General features: G+C 41.4%; 1 protein-coding gene across 1 annotated transcript; it reads left to right on the top strand.

The window, feature by feature from the left end:
* The first annotated feature begins 8,793 nt into the window (after positions 1 to 8,793).
* On the top strand, positions 8,794 to 10,900 carry LOC122289401 ((-)-germacrene D synthase-like). The gene is made up of 5 exons (XM_043096372.1): positions 8,794 to 8,922; positions 9,066 to 9,348; positions 9,564 to 9,939; positions 10,051 to 10,269; positions 10,376 to 10,900. The coding sequence occupies exons 1-5, from the start codon at positions 8,794 to 8,796 to the stop codon at positions 10,626 to 10,628; spliced, it is 1,260 nt and encodes a 419-aa protein (XP_042952306.1). The 3' UTR covers positions 10,629 to 10,900.
* Positions 10,901 to 16,075: the final 5,175 nt, after the last annotated feature.

The following is a 16,075-nucleotide window of genomic DNA, read 5'->3' as shown; positions in this document are numbered from 1 at the left end:
TGGCTACGCACGCGCGGGGCGCGGAACTGGGCATCGCTTGTTAGGTGTCACACGCGTGGTGGTACTCTGCGGTGTGGCACTGGAGCCAGGGTGTGCGGATGATCCCTAGGGGAGGTCATGGTGCACGCGGTTAATTGGATAATGGTTTGAGAGGTCAAATGGGACTTTTGACGTGTTTTTGGGCCAAATGAGTTTTTGGTGTGTGTGGAAAACGGGTGTTTTATGGGCTTTGTGCATTGGGCATGTTTCATGCATCTTGTTTGAGTTTTATATGTTTTTATCTGGTAGTGTTTGGGTTTTAATTACCTGCGGTACCATTCTTGGTTCCGTAGCTTTTGGTGCAGAGTTAGAGGACGAAGAGGAGGAGGCTGAGCCCGAGGATGCGGCTTCGCCGGACTGCTGATGCTATGTTTTATATTTGTTTAAAACTGTATTTGTGTTTTGTAATATTTTATCTATATACGTTTTAAACAGCTTGTATTACGTTAAGAAAAATTCTGGTACTTAGTTATGACTTTCGTTATCCGCTGCGGGTTCTTTCGTGCACATTTGTTGCCTTTGCACACACTTGGCACCCGTTGATGGGATGATGACCCGGGTTGTCACCATCCGGACGTCTCGATTTCCCCGTGTTCGGGCGTGGGGATTTGGGGGCGTCACAGGTGGTATCAGAGCGGTTTGGCTCTGGGTAAAACCACATGTCCCGTAGGTAGTACCAGAATGTTTTTAAAGTTGTGTTTTGAAAATTATGTTAAGTATAGTTGTTTTATTTGTTTTATTTGTTTGGGCTTGTTTGCTTGTTTTTATTTTATATAGTTATGTTTTGGCATGCTGGTTTCTTTTGTTTCTTGCTGTGTAGTGCTGTTTTTGTTTTTGTTGGTTTTATGATGGTTTTATTTGTTTTCTTAAAGGAGGGTCAAGAGTGGTGTTGTGACAGGAATATGGGGAGACCAGGGAGACCAAGGAAAAATACTCAGGAGCCACGGGACAATACCTCCAGGGATGACTCCATAGCCGAATCAATTCGGCAGATGACGGAGTTTATACAACAGAGTGCGAGGTCTCAACAGGCAGGGCCTTGGCCACCACAAGGGGGTCCTTGGCCACCATCGGGAGGGCCTTGTCCACCATCAGGAGGGCCTTATCCACCGTCAGGAGAGCCTTGTCCGCAACAAGGAGGGTATTGGCCACAACCAGGAGGTCCCTGGCCATATCAGGGAGGGCCTTGGATGTATCCAGCAGGGTCCAGTAGCATGGTGCAAGCCGGATGCACCTATGAGCGCTTCTTGGCGCATAGGACTCCACACTTCACTGGAAATGAGGATCCACTTCAGGCTGGAAAATGGATCAAAGATCTGGAGAAGACTTTTGAGGTGTGCGGGTGCACTGAGGCACAGCAAGTACTTTACGCCAGCTATCTCTTGCAAGGTACCGCTTCTGATTGGTGGGATACCAAGAGGGTGCTGTTGGAATCTGAACTGGGATCTTTCGCTGCGGTGACCTGGCAGCGTTTCAAGAAGGAGTTCAATGACCGCTTTTTTCCCGCATCGGTAAGGAAGCAAAAGGCAAGAGAGTTCTCCAATCTGGTCCAAGGGGGCGCGACAGTGGAGCTGTACGCCCGGAGGTTCATCGAACTTGAGCGGTTTGCTCCTCACCTTGTCGCCACTGAGGAGATGCGAGCAGATCGTTTCCAGGAGGGGCTGCGTCATGACATACGCCGTATGGTGGTCAGCCATCGGATATCCACTTTTCAGGAGTTAGTGGATGTGGCCACCCTTATAGAGCGGGAAAATAATCTGAGTATGGGCTCCCCTCCAGGGCAAAAGAGGCGGAGTTTTTCTGGTGAAGGAAGCAGCTCGGGTTCGCCTCAGAAGTTTGTTCAGCGGACCGAAACTCGACCTCAAGCATCCTCAAGTGTTCGCATGGGAGGACGTGTGCCTGTTTGTGGAGCTTGTAATAGAGCTCATGAGGGCGAGTGTCGGACGAGTAGCGGACCCCAGTGTTATCGGTGCGGCCAAGTGGGACATATTGTTCGGGATTGCCCCGTCAGAGTTCAAGGAAGCCGTGGAGGTAGACACGGTGGAAGAACCAACCCGAGACAAGCAGTGCAAGCTCGGGTTTATGCTGTCACACCCGGAGAGGTGGATGATGAGGCACCAGCGACCCATGATGCTGGAGTGATCACAGGTATGGATTAATTTAATTTTTAAGTTGGATTTAATTTTTGGTGCATTTGGTTTCTTCGTTGTTTTTTTTTGGATTTCATGGGTTGTGTTTGGTTCAGGAAGAGTCCGTTTGTATGAGTTTTATGCTTGTACTTTGTTTGATTCCGGTGCCTCACGATCGTTTGTGTCTTCCACGTTTGCTCGGGTGTGTAACTTGGTCACGGAACCGTTGTCGAAGTCTATGGTAGTGGCTCTACCCGATGGTGAGATGGTGTGGTGTTCCAAGGTTGCTTTGGGATGCCCGTTAAATTTTGAGGGAAGATTCTTGGATGCTGATTTGGTGGTGTTCAAGCTGTTGGGTTTTGATATCATCCTCGGGATGGATTGACTATACCGATATTCTGCGAGTATTAATTACAGAAGTCGAATAATTAGCTTTCAGCTTCCAGATGGTGATTGTCTGGAATTTGCGGGGAGTAGATTAAAAGAAAAGCCAATGATTATATCGGCGATTCAGGCAAAACGAGAGATTGCATGGGGAGCGAATGCATTCTTGGTGCAGATGGTGTCCACGCCGTCTGAGAAGAAGTCTTTGGCAGACATCCCAGTTGTGGAAGAATTCCCCGATGTGTTTGTGGATGACTTGCCCGGACTACCCCCCGTTCGGGAGATGGAGTTTGTTATAGACTTGGAACCTGGAGCGGCTCCTGTGCATAAAGCTCCTTATCGCATGGCACCGACTGAATTGAAAGAGTTGAAGACTCAGTTGCAAGAACTGGTAGAGAAGGGATTTATTCAGCCTAGTACGTCGCCGTGGGGGGCACCAGTTTTATTTGTTAAGAAGAAAGATGGAACCCTCCGTATGTGCATTGACTACCGCGGATTGATGATTTGTTTGACCAGCTTCAAGGAGCAGCCGTGTTCTCTAAGATTGATCTGAGGTCGGGATACTACCAGCTGAGAATCAGAGATCAAGATGTGCCTAAAACTGCTTTCAGGTCGATGTATGGGCATTATGAATTTAAGGTGATGCCGTTTGGGTTAGCTAATGCCCCTGCAACGTTCATGGATTTGATGAATCGAGTGTTTCGACCTTATCTGGATTCCTTTGTGGTAGTATTTGTTGATGATATACTGATTTATTCCCGAGATGTTGAAGAGCATGTGTATCATCTTAGTCTGGTACTAGAAAGATTGAGAGAACACCAGCTATACGCCAAGCTCAGCAAGTGTGAGTTCTGGTTGGAAGAAGTTAAATTTCTTGGGCATGTAATTTCCCGGGGCGGAGTGGCAGTTGATCCTAGTAAGGTAGAAGCCATATTGTCATGACAACGCCCGACAACAGTGCGCGAGGTCAGGAGTTTCTTGGGGCTCGCCGGTTATTACCGAAGATTTGTAGAGGGTTTTGCTCGCCTATCCGGACCTCTCACAGCTTTGACTCGGAAGAATACAGAATTTGTTTGGTCAGAAAAATGTGAGAGAAGCTTCCAGGAATTGAAGAACAGGTTGACAACGGCACCAGTGTTAGCACTTCCAGAACCGCATAAGCCATTCGTAGTCTTCAGTGATGCGTCTAAGTTTGGTTTGGGTTGTGTCCTTATGCAGGAAGGACGGGTTGTAGCCTATGCATCTCGTCAGCTAAAGGACCATGAAAAGAATTATCCGACGCATGATCTATAATTAGCTGCGATTGTTTTTGCCCTTAAGATCTGGCGGCACTTCTTGTATGGGGAAGCTTGCGAGGTATTTACTGATCATAAGAGTTTGAAGCATTTGTTTTCCCAGAAAAATCTGAATATGAGGCAGAGGAGATGGCTGGAGCTAATCAGTGACTATCAGTGTGAGATCAAGTACCATCCGGGGAAGGCTAATATAGTTGCTGATGCTTTGAGCCGGAAGTCACATTTGGAAGATGAAGCCGAACCGTCAGAAATGGATTCGTTGCTTTATGGGATGAGAAGGCTCCTTATAGAAAGTTCGCAGCAAGTAGAGATTTTGTCTTCAGTTCTTGATATTCGGGTAACTGATTTTGAAGAATTGAAAGCTCTCCAAAGAAAGGATCCGAAGCTGCTGAACATCAGGAAAAGAGTCCGAAAATCTCGAGGGCCGTTGCACTATAGCATGGATAGTGATGGGATACTTCGGTTCCGAGATCGCAGAGTGGTCCCAAAGGACTCAGATTTCAAAGAACGGATCATGGCGGAAGCTCATGCGGCCCTTATTCAGTTCATCCCGGCAGTACAAAGATGTATCGAGACTTGAAGAAAAATTACTGGTGGGATGGAATGAAGAAGGACGTTGCCTTATATGTGGAGAAATGCCACATGTGCCGTCAGGTAAAGGCCGAGCATCAGAGACCTGCAGGTATGCTCCAACCCCTCCCTATTCCTGAGTGGAAATGGGATGATATCACGATGGACTTCGTGGTGGGTTTGCCGAGAACGCCTAGTGGGAAGAATTCTGTTTGGGTGATTGTGGACCGGTTAACGAAGAGTGCTCATTTTCTGCCTGTTAATAACACCGACTCTTTGGGTAAGTTGACCCGTTTGTATGTCAAAGAGATAGTGCGACTACACGGCGTACCAAAGAGTATAGTGTCGGATCGAGACCCGAGGTTTACGTCGCAGTTCTGGAAGAGTTTGCAGGCAGCTTTGGGTACTAAGTTGAAGTTCAGTACTGCTTATCACCCGCAGACAGACGGCCAGTCAGAGCGCACCATTCAGACCTTGGAAGACATGTTACGAGCATGTGTCCTGGAATTCCAAGGGAGTTGGAAAAATCATTTGCCGCTCATTGAGTTTGCCTACAATAACAGCTTCCATGCGACCATTCAGATGGCCCCCTATGAAGCTCTTTATGGGAGAAAGTGTAGGTCGCCCTTGTGTTGGGATGAAGTTGGGGAGAGTAGGGTAATTGGACCCGAAATAATTCAAGAAATGCAAAGCCAAGTCCGGATCATCAGAGACAAAATGGCGGCAGCTCAGAGTCGCCAGAAAAGCTACGCTGACACCCGGAGGAGAGAGTTGTCTTTTGAAGTTGGTGATTGGGTTTACCTTAAAGTCTCTCCCATGAGAGGTGTTAAGCGTTTTGATAAGAAGAGGAAACTAGATCCGAGGTACGTCGGCCCTTTTCAGATTCTGGAGAGAGTAGGGTCCGTCGCCTATAGAGTTGCTTTGCCAGATTATTTTGGGGATGTTCATGATGTCTTCCACGTATCATCCCTGAAGAAGAGCTTTGGACAGCAAGAGCTACGTTTCGTCGACCCAGCAGGTATTCAGTTGCAACCGGATCTCACTTACGAAGTTGTTCCGTCGCAGATTTTGGATTGGAAGGAGCAACAGTTGAGGTCCAAGACGATACCTTTGGTTAAAGTGGCTTGGGGAGATCCGTTAACACAAGACTTCTCTTGGGAGCGAGCAGCGGACATGAGGGAGCAGTACCCGTATTTGTTCGAATAAGGAAGGTATGTGTCTTAATCTTGATCTCAGTTGGTTTATGAGCGTTTATGTGGCTTGCTTTAAGTTGGTAGTTGATTTGCAATTTCGAAGACGAAATTGTTTTTAAGGAGGGGAGGATGTGATGACCCGCTTTTAAGTGTATTTTCGCTTAAATGGTTGTTTTTATTTAATTAATATACTAGTTTATTATTTTAATTTATTTACGTTTTAAAATTGGTTTTTAATTTAATTTAATTTATTTGATGTTGTGTTTTATTTCTTTTAGTTGTTTTGTGGTTTTTAATCTCTTTTTGGCGGTTTAGTTTTGTTTTCCGGATGAGGATTAGATCTCCTATTTTCCCTACATCTCTTTTCTTTTTTTCCTTTCTTTTTCTTTTTCCTCTTTCTTTTTCCTTCTTCTTTTCTTTTTCCTTTCTTTTTCTTTCTTTTTTCTTTTTCTTTTTTCTCTCTTCTCTCTCCCCGATCGGCCCCCCCGAGCTCTCTCTCTCTCCTCCCTCTCCCTCACGCCGAACCCCTTCTCTCTACCGGCCCACCGCCGTCCGGCCACCACTCGGCCCCCCACCGGTCCCATTTTCTTCCCCTCCCTCCGGTGCACCACCCCTCCAAAGCCCACCCCCAACCGGCCGGCCGTTTGGCCGGAAAAGCTCTAAGAAGGGCGCACGGATTTTGCTCCGATCCGCCGCCGTCGCTCCACCTCCAGCCACCACTTCTTCACCACTTCATCACCAACTCCTTGCCGTCCTAACCCACCCATTTCCGGCCTCCAACGACCACCGGAACAGCTCCTACGAGCTTAGTTTCCGATTTGGGTTTTTCGGCCATTTTCCGGCGATTCCGCCGCCACCCACGGCCGTTCATCACTTCCAATAGCTTCACAACCATCCCTAGACCATACCCTATCGATCTCGTGTCCTAGTTTGTCCCCGTTCAAAAGTGGGTTTTTCAAACCCACGGCCACAGTGAATTTTCACTGTGACGTTGCTTTTCCGCCGCCGTTTGCAACGCCGCTTGTTTTCTAAAATTGCCATATAGCGCTGTGAATATTTTCCAAACCCTATTTTCAGATTTAAATATATATCGCTCATACAATTTATTTATTGTTGTTGGTTGTTGATTCCGGATTGAGTCCAAGGAGTTTCGGGGGTCGGATGGATGGAGGACGGAGTTGTCTGTTTAATTGTTTTACGTTGTTTGATTATTTTATTATGCATTGTTATGGCATTGCATGGTGCATGCACGTGTGTTTGTGGAATTGTGTGAAAAGCCTGTGTATTGGCGTGAGTGGTTTTACGGGTGCGTGTGTATCACGAGCTCAAGCCGGGATGGGTTATTATCCCGGTGGAGCTCCTCTGGTCACTCGGGAGCGGAATAAACTGAGTGATGTCCCCTGAGTTGTCGCTAGACGACGGGAGCGGGGGCTAGGGGTTGCTTGGCTACGAACGCGTCGGGCGCGGAACCTGGCATCGCCCTACGCACCGACTCCGTGGCCCTTAGCTGGTGAGGGCTAGAGGATGCTTGGTTACGCACGCGCGGGGCACGGAACTGGGCATCGCTTGTTAGGTGTCACACGCGTGGTGGTACTCTGCGGTGTGGCACTGGAGCCAGGGTGTGCGGATGATCCCTAGGGGAGGTCATGGTGCACGCGGTTAATTGGATAATGGTTTGAGAGGCCAAATGGGACTTTTGGCGTGTTTTTGGGCCAAATGGGTTTTTGGCGTGTGTGGAAAACGGGTGTTTTATGGGCTTTGTGCATTAGGCATGTTTCATGCATCTTGTTTGAGTTTTATGTGTTTTTATCTGGTAGTGTTTGGGTTTTACTTACCTGCGGTACCATTCTTGGTTCCGTAGCTTTTGGTGCAGAGTTAGAGGACGAAGAGGAGGAGGCTGAGCCCGAGGATGCAGCTCCGCCGGGCTGCTGATGCTATGTTTTATATTTGTTTAAAACTGTATTTGTGTTTTGTAATATTTTATCTATATACGTTTTAAACAGCTTGTATTACGTTAAGAAAAATTCTGGTACTTAGTTATGACTTTCGTTATCCGCTGCGGGTTCTTTCGTGCACATTTGTTGCCTTTGCACACACTTGGCACCCGTCGATGGGATGGTGACCCGGGTTGTCACCATCCGGACGTCTCGATTTTCCCGTGTTCGGGAGTGGGGATTTGGGGGCGTCACATTATGATTAGAGAAAAAGTTTAAAAATTAAAAAATCTAAAATTAAAAAATATTTGTATTTGAATGGTATCTGAATGTTGAGATAAAATAAGATAAATGCTATCATATCATTTTTCTTTTTCAAAAAGTTAACTGTTATTATATTATCAAGTCAGTATGTGGAGCATATCATCTACATAACTTAAATGATAAGATTTGATTTATAAGATTTAAAATTTAAAATTTATCTTTTAAATCAAATTATATGATATGTATGTATTTACGCAACAACTTGATAATATAATTTTTAAAAAAGGATTAACTTACAATTAATTAACAACTATTTTATCACTTTATCTATTGCGATGGGTAGTTAGATAAAAGTGAAATTATTTTTTAATAAAGACTCAAATTTGTAAAATGAAGCATCCTAAGATGTATTCGTCATTACCTATTTTCTTTCTCAAAGTCAAAACTATACAGCTGGTTGGAACCAAAGTGCAGAGTGCTAGCTACTCTTCTTTTAAAAAGTTACCAGACCGCTTAATTAAAAATATGGATGGAGATAAGGATAAACGTATTAATTAGGTTTGTCTTTTATAGCAAAAAATAGAAACATATTTAAGAGAGTTAATTATGCTATATACATATACTATTTTTAGAAAATGCTATTCTTTTTTCTGGGGCTTCTGTTAGAGGCTATGGTTGGAATTTTTATTTATTTTTTACTTAGTGATTAAAAAAAATATTTTTTAATAATATTATAAATTTTTATTTTTAGTCTATAAAGTAGCCGTTCCCTCTCTTATAAATTGGTTTATGATATCCGTACTAAGCGTAATTATAAATGATATATGACTCACGTGCATGATGCAGCCTTGTAAGCTGAATAATCGGCTATAAGTACGTACCATGTCCATAACTTTTTTCATCACCCCAGCCCTAGCTTGATCAAGAACAGTTAAGCAACCTGCACCATCCGATCTACACCAAGACCTGCTCTTAACTTCCCAGAATGTCTCTTCCAGTTTCATCACTACTTTCTACTCAAACCCAGAATTCAAAGTCTGTGGTAAATCGTCCAGAAGCAAATTTTCGTCCTAGCATATGGGGAGATCGTTTCCTATCTTTTGCTAACTCCATGGTATATACGAAAGATACCTCAGATTACAGAATAACTTCCTTATTATTTCTCAATTCTGTATTCAAATGTCTGGGTCTTAAAGTAATATTATTGTTAACACAAATAATTTTAATTTAACACACAAAATTCATTTGCTTTTGTAGGAAACCGATGGGTACTTGAAGCAAGTCCAGGAGCTAAAGGAAGAAGTGCGGAGAATGCTAATGGCTTCCATCGATAAACCATCACAAAAGCTTGAGTTGATTGATGCGATACAACGCTTAGGCGTATCTTACCATTTTGAAAGTGAGATTGACTCTGTATTACAACAAATTCACAAGTACTATTCTTCCAATAAAGATGAACTGGAAATCTCTGGTCATGGCCTCTACACCGTTGCTCTCCGCTTTCGATTACTGAGACAACAAGGTTATAACATTCCAAGCGGTTAGTCCTTTTTTCTTAATTGCTTGTGTTCATCATATTCATCAACAACTTATCTCTATAAATTGTATAACTATTTAGGAAATTCAACTACAGTTGCAAAGTGCAAACTGATATAGTACTTATGCTAAAGTATGTATGCATGCATTGACCTCGTTATTATCATACAATCTACATGCAAATGGGTCACATCATGTGTTGGGTGGTAACGCGTGCAGATGTTTTCAACAAGTTTAAGGATAGTAAGGGAAACTTCAGGGAGTCACTTGTTGACGATGTGCGTGGCATTTTAGCTTTGTATGAAGCTTCGCATATGAGAGTGCATGGAGAAGATATACTTGATGAGGCACTTGATTTTACTACCGCTCGCCTTGAGTCGATGGTGATTGTAGATTCAAATTTTTCTGTTGCTGTACAAGTAAGTCGTGCCTTACAGCGACCCCTTCGAAAGTGTTTGCCACGGTTAGAGGCGAGACATTACTTGTCTATCTACCAAGAAAGTGGTTCATTTAGTGAGGTTTTGTTGAACTTCGCTAAGTTAGATTTTAACATACTGCAAGGACAACACCAGAAGGAACTTGCCCATCTCTCAAGGTAATTAAGTTCATCTTACTTATCGCACTCCATAATGTTGGTGTTAATCTTGTACTTATAGGCATGCAAGAACTAAGGAGGAGATTGCTGCTGAATGTTTTGCATGCTTAGGTGGTGGAAAGATTTAGACTTCGCAACAGAATTATCATTTGCCCGAGATAGGGTGGTGGAGTTGTACTTTTGGATTTTGGGAGTGTACTTTGAACCCCAATACACTCATGCTAGGAGGATTCTTACCAAAATAAGTTGCATGATATCAATCATAGATGATACATTTGATGCCTATGGTACATTAGAAGAACTCGTGCTCTTTACAGACGCAGTTAAAAGGTTTGGCACTTGCTTTGGAGTGAGAGTGTCTTCAATTTTCTGGTGTTGATCAAGTCAAGATTTAATATTGTTTGATTGATTATTTTCTTTTTACAAATACCTTCAGGTGGGATATCAACTGCATTGACCAACTCCCCCAATACATGAAATTGATCTATAAAGCACTCTTGGGTGTTTATGAAGAACTTGAGGAAGAGATGTCCAAGGAAGGAAGGTTCTACCGCGTTTACTATGCAAAGGAAGGGGTATATACATACAAGTCTATGACACTATCAATTCACTTTAGCTTAATCTTTTTTCAAGCAAATGGGATTTATAGGCATAATAATTTCGTTTGCTTTAATGTTTTAACCAGATGAAGAATCAAGTTGAAGCCTACTTTGTTGAAGCCAAATGGTTCAATGAAAAATATGTACCCACGTTCGAGGAGTATATGAATAACGCACTTATATCATGTGCTTACCCCCTTCTTACAACCTTATCTTTTGTTGGCATGGGAGACATCGTAACAAAGGAAGCCTTCGATTGGGTCTTCAGTCACCCTAGGATGCTTAAAGCAGCAGAAACCATAAACAGGCTCATGGATGATATTGTTTCCACTGATGTACTTATAATTAATAGATAGCATGTCCCCCTGGCCTGTTTCCAAATTTATATATATGTGTGTGTGTTTAAATATATATATTGGAATTATACAAAACAATAAATTTTTGGATTACATTTTTTTGCAGTTTGAGCAACAGAGAGGCCACGTTGTCTCGAGCGTTGAATGTTATATGAAGCAATATGGTGTGTCAAAACAAGAGGCACATGAAGAATTTCATAGGCAAATTGTGAATGCATGGAAGGATATGAATGAGGAGCTCCTTAAACCTACTCAAGTGCCAATGCCTCTCCTTGTGCGGGTTCTCAATCTCGCACGTGTAATGGATCTCCTTTACAAGAATGAAGATGCCTACACACACCTTGGAGGAGTATTGATAAATGGTATCACTTCATTGCTTGTCGATCCAGTGTTGCTGTAATGAGCTATGTCTTTGTTAATGCAAAGATCTTGGGATGAGAATATATCTATGATCTCTCATGTGTTGCTTCCTTAAATAATAAAATTTCAATAAACCATCCTACTGTATGATGTATCGATGTAATAAAAATTTATAAATTTTAAAATGATAATATAATCATATGTTGTTGTCCCTTATTTGACAAAAGGTTTTACTCCCATGACGCTATCCCAAGTGCAATTTGTTTCATTTGTTTTTCAAAATACGTAGGAATCAGATCCAAGAAAACAATGAGTTATCACTTCAAGTAGTGGAAAAGATCATTAAAGAAAGTGAGAAAATTAATTGACCAATTTAACACGCCTTGTCCATGATGCCCGGATTTAAAAGTAATGTGGGATTCAAGTTCAAGAAGTGCAATTGTAGTACAATTATTAAAAAAAAAAAAAATAGAGCAGAGCTACCAGACATATAAAAGTTATGAAAGAAATCATTTTTTCGTAGTGAGATCCTCCATTTTAGAAATAGATTGCACAAGACTTGTACGTCTTATACCTGAACAAATTATTTTCCTTTTACATATGATCATATTTGACCCTCCCTTCTCTGTTAAGTCATTCCATCCTTACTTGTGACGCCTCCAATTCTTACGTACGGACACGTAAAAATTGAGACGTCAAGATGATGACAACACGAGTCACGTATCCTATCGCTAAGTGCCGAATGTGTGTGTGCAAGCAGCATGTATACAATAAAAATAACGCAGCGGTAATAAAAGTCTTATAACTAAGTACCATAATTTTGTTTAAATACAAAATTCGCTTAAAACAAGCATAACAAAATATTACAAGTTTCAATATTGTTTCAAATCCAAATTTATATAACATAAAAGCAAGTAGAATAATTTCTAAACGTAAAACAACTCTAAGACAAAACTTTGGTAGAGCTGCCTCTTCGGGCTCAGCCTCCTCCTCCTCAAACTCTACATAAAAAATCTACGGTACCAAAAATGGTATCGTAGGTACGTAATAAACCAAACAAACCTTAAGATAAAAATATATCCATGCCACAACAATATGCATGAACATGATGCCATATGCATATGTCCCAAAATCTACATTTTTCACGCACGTCAAAAATTTCATTTTGGCCTAAAACATTTCCTTTAAACTTATCCTCACCATTATCCCAAATAATGGCCCAAAAACCAATCTCGTCATTTTCTAGAAAATGACCAATTAACCAAACCATCAGAGCACTGTAGGTGGGAATCGCAGGCGAGAGTATACCACCATCCCTACGCATGCACCGTAGGCGGAAATCACAGGCGAGACTCTACCACTATCTTTGCTTACCACCATCCCTATGTCGCGTGCACCATAGGCGGGAATTGCAGGCGGGACTCTACCACCATCCCTACACGTGCCTCTGACTCAAAGCAGTCAATCCAATCGTTCATATATACCAATAATCATTTCTCGCTTGAAAATCCAGTTTTCATTTTACAAACACATGTACATGCATGCAATTACATGAAAATCCAATTTTCCCTTTTAAACATGAACATGCATGCACTATACAATGTAAACATCAAGACACAAAATATCCAACAAATATCAACATCAACCAAACATAATTAACTCCATCCTCAAATCTATCCGACCCCCGACTTCGCGAACTCAGTCCGGCACAACCAACCAATTACAATTTATTGTTAAAGCAAAAATATATTTAAATCTAAAAAGAATTTTGAAAAATACTTACAGCGCTATATAATAATTTTCGGATGATCAACAAGCTACAAAAGGCGGAAGAAAAGCAATGTAATAGTGCAAAAGCAATGTGGCTGTGGGTTGTAAAATACCCACTTTCGAATGGAGATGAACCAAGAGTTTAGATTGATAGGGAATGACTTAGAGGTGTTTATGAAACTAGTGGAAGTGAGGGTTGGCCGTGGGTGGCGGCGAAAACTACAGTGGAAGGCCAAAAATCCCAAAACGGAAAGTGAGGTAGTGGAGGATGCTCCGGTAACGGATCGGAACTAGAAATGGGTGGTTTAGGATGGCAAGAGGTTGGTGATGAAGAGGTAAAAAGGTGGTGGCCGGACGTAGAACGACTGTGGCAAAATGGGAAAAAACTGTGCGGCTTGGAGGAGCCCACGACGGCTCTAGGTGGTTTGAAAATTAAGGAAGGTGATCACTGGCCGGGGGGGAATCGAATGATGGGGGGTGTTGCACCGCACGGTGGCGGGTCTGGGCTGATGAAGGAAAACGGCGTGGAGTGGGAGGGGGCTGGTCGCGCGGGAAGAGGAGTGTAGGGGAAGAAGAAGAAAAAGAAAAAGAAAGAAGAAAAAGAAAAGAAAGAGAGGAGAAAAAGAAAAAAAGGGAAAAAGAAAAAAAGAAGGAAAAGAAATGAGGTACGATCCTCACCTCTGGAGTCCAAAAACTGATCCAACGAAAGCAATTTTAAAAGTTACAAATCAAATAAAATAATTTAAACACAACATCTATCTAAAATATAATAAATAACTTATAAAAACAAACAATAAAGTTTTAAATAAAAAAATAAACTAAAATAAATTAAACAACAATTAAACTTAAAACAATAATTAATATTAAAAAAGCTCTACAACATAAATTTCACAACTAAATAAATCCAATTAAAATAAAATAATTTAAAATAAAAGAACCAATATTTTAATTAAATTAAAATACCCCTTAAATAAAAACACACTTAAAAACGGGATATCACATTAATTGTGGAGATCGGATAGATAAGGTAGGGTGAGTGAAAAACTAGTATATAAGTAATATTACCTACTTGTTTTAAAACCATCGAGTTACAAAACCTTTGAAAGGGTTAAAACTTAATTAATAGCACATACAGCTTATTCTACTTAGAACACTCAATATATTGGTAATGCCAAATAGGATGCGCCTCTAAACATTGTTGATTGATTTTTTTTTCATTTCACAAATACCTGCAGGTGGGATATCAACTGCATTGACCAACTCCCACAATACATGAAATTGATCTATAAAGCACTCTTGGATGTTTATGAAGAAATTGAGGAAGAGATGTCCAAGGAAGGAAGGTTCTACTGCCACTACAAAAAAAAAGAGCAGATTGGGCTTTTTTATTTCCGGCGACATTAATCTAGCCGGAAATAACTCATACTTTCGGAATTTTGTGGAAAACTGGTGAATTAAATACTTTTCCCGCGAGTTTTAGTCGCCGGAAATAGGATTGCCAAATATGAAGCAGTTTCGTGACTGTGGGTCATTGTAATAAGTTATTACAATGACAAATGTTTGCCTCAATATAACTCGCCGCTAAACTAGACTTATTAACGCTTAAACTAGTCGCTGTAATTAGTTTTTTATTTATTCACCCCGCCCCTAACTTTCCTTCCCTCCCTCTCCCCCCCTCTCTCTCTCTCTCTCTCTCTCTGGATTTAACATTCTCACGGGGATTGCCGATTGTTGCCACCGACGCCGTCTTCTCACCGTCGTCTTCTCGTCGACACCGGTCAGTTTCTCTAACTTCACCTACGGCATGAAACCCGAACTCGATTCCTGAACATTGAACAATATCATTTCCAAGTAATTGTAAGAAAAAAGGAGCCCCCAACTTGAAGATCTTAGTTTCTAGAACAGATATAGCGAATGCACCGTTTGCTTCCGAGAAACAAGAAGAAAAATATTCAAGGAAATTGTTGGCCTAGAGAAAAGTAAAATAAGATCATTAAAAGATGCATGCTCAAACAGCAGTAATTTAGTCTAATTCATCATCCTAGATGGCTTGTCAAGGTTTCGTTTCCCTTTAATTTTTTGAAATTTTATCAGCAACCAAGCAGAGCTACAAAACTCAAATTAAATAAGGAACAAACTCAATGCCAAACGAGAATCTCCGAAAGCACTAGATTGCAGATACTTTAAGCTTACATGAAACGGAATCAGACGGTTCCTGAGAGAGGAGCACTATGGTCTATGGGGTTGATGATGATCCCGGTTCCCTGCTCAGCCTTTTTGTCCTCTTTTGCTTTATGAAAGACTTTTATTTATTTATTTAATGTGCTTCTTTACTGTTGGAAGTTTGGGTTTTCCTTTATTTTTCTTTACTTACATTTATTTATGTAAGTAGTATTTATCTACTTATTTGCTGTCGATGACTCAAGAAGAGAAAGCTAGGTACAGGGGATGTGTGTATTTCACATACTGTCAAACATTTCGTTACTAGATCCTTTTAATATGACATGTTATTTCTGTATAATGTTGCAGTTGGTGGATTGTTTAAACTGGAGGGTACATAATGAGATTGACAACATCTTAGCAGTAAGTTTGTATTATGCTCAGGATCACATTTTTCTTTCACTTGACAGCATCAAGTTCTTTATTGAAGCTGGGTTCGTAATGAAAGCAGAGGAGTCAAAGCGTGTACCATTTCCTTGGGAGGTTTGAGAAGCAACTCCTATCTGCTCCCCCCTGTCTTGCATTGAGCCCAGGTTTGAACCTCAAACCTTTCCTTCTCCAACTGTACACTCATTTATTCTCCATCTACTTTATCTTGCTGTAAACATATGCAAAATTTATAAAATTACTAAAATTGAAAGTAGTTACAAAGAAAGTAGACTTGGAAAACAAAGAAAGTTAAAGAAAGTCATTTAACTTTACTAAAACTTAAACTTTTAATCTTATTCTAATATTATTTCCATAAATGCTTCAGAGTTGATGAGATAGCCATCTAATGTTCATTCAAAAACTCTGTTTTTCCTTTACATTTCACACAGAAAATGAACCATT

Source organism: Carya illinoinensis, chromosome 12, assembly GCF_018687715.1.
Source record: "Carya illinoinensis cultivar Pawnee chromosome 12, C.illinoinensisPawnee_v1, whole genome shotgun sequence".
Lineage (NCBI taxonomy): Eukaryota > Viridiplantae > Streptophyta > Magnoliopsida > Fagales > Juglandaceae > Carya > Carya illinoinensis.
This window is presented reverse-complemented; position numbering and strand designations above follow the sequence as displayed.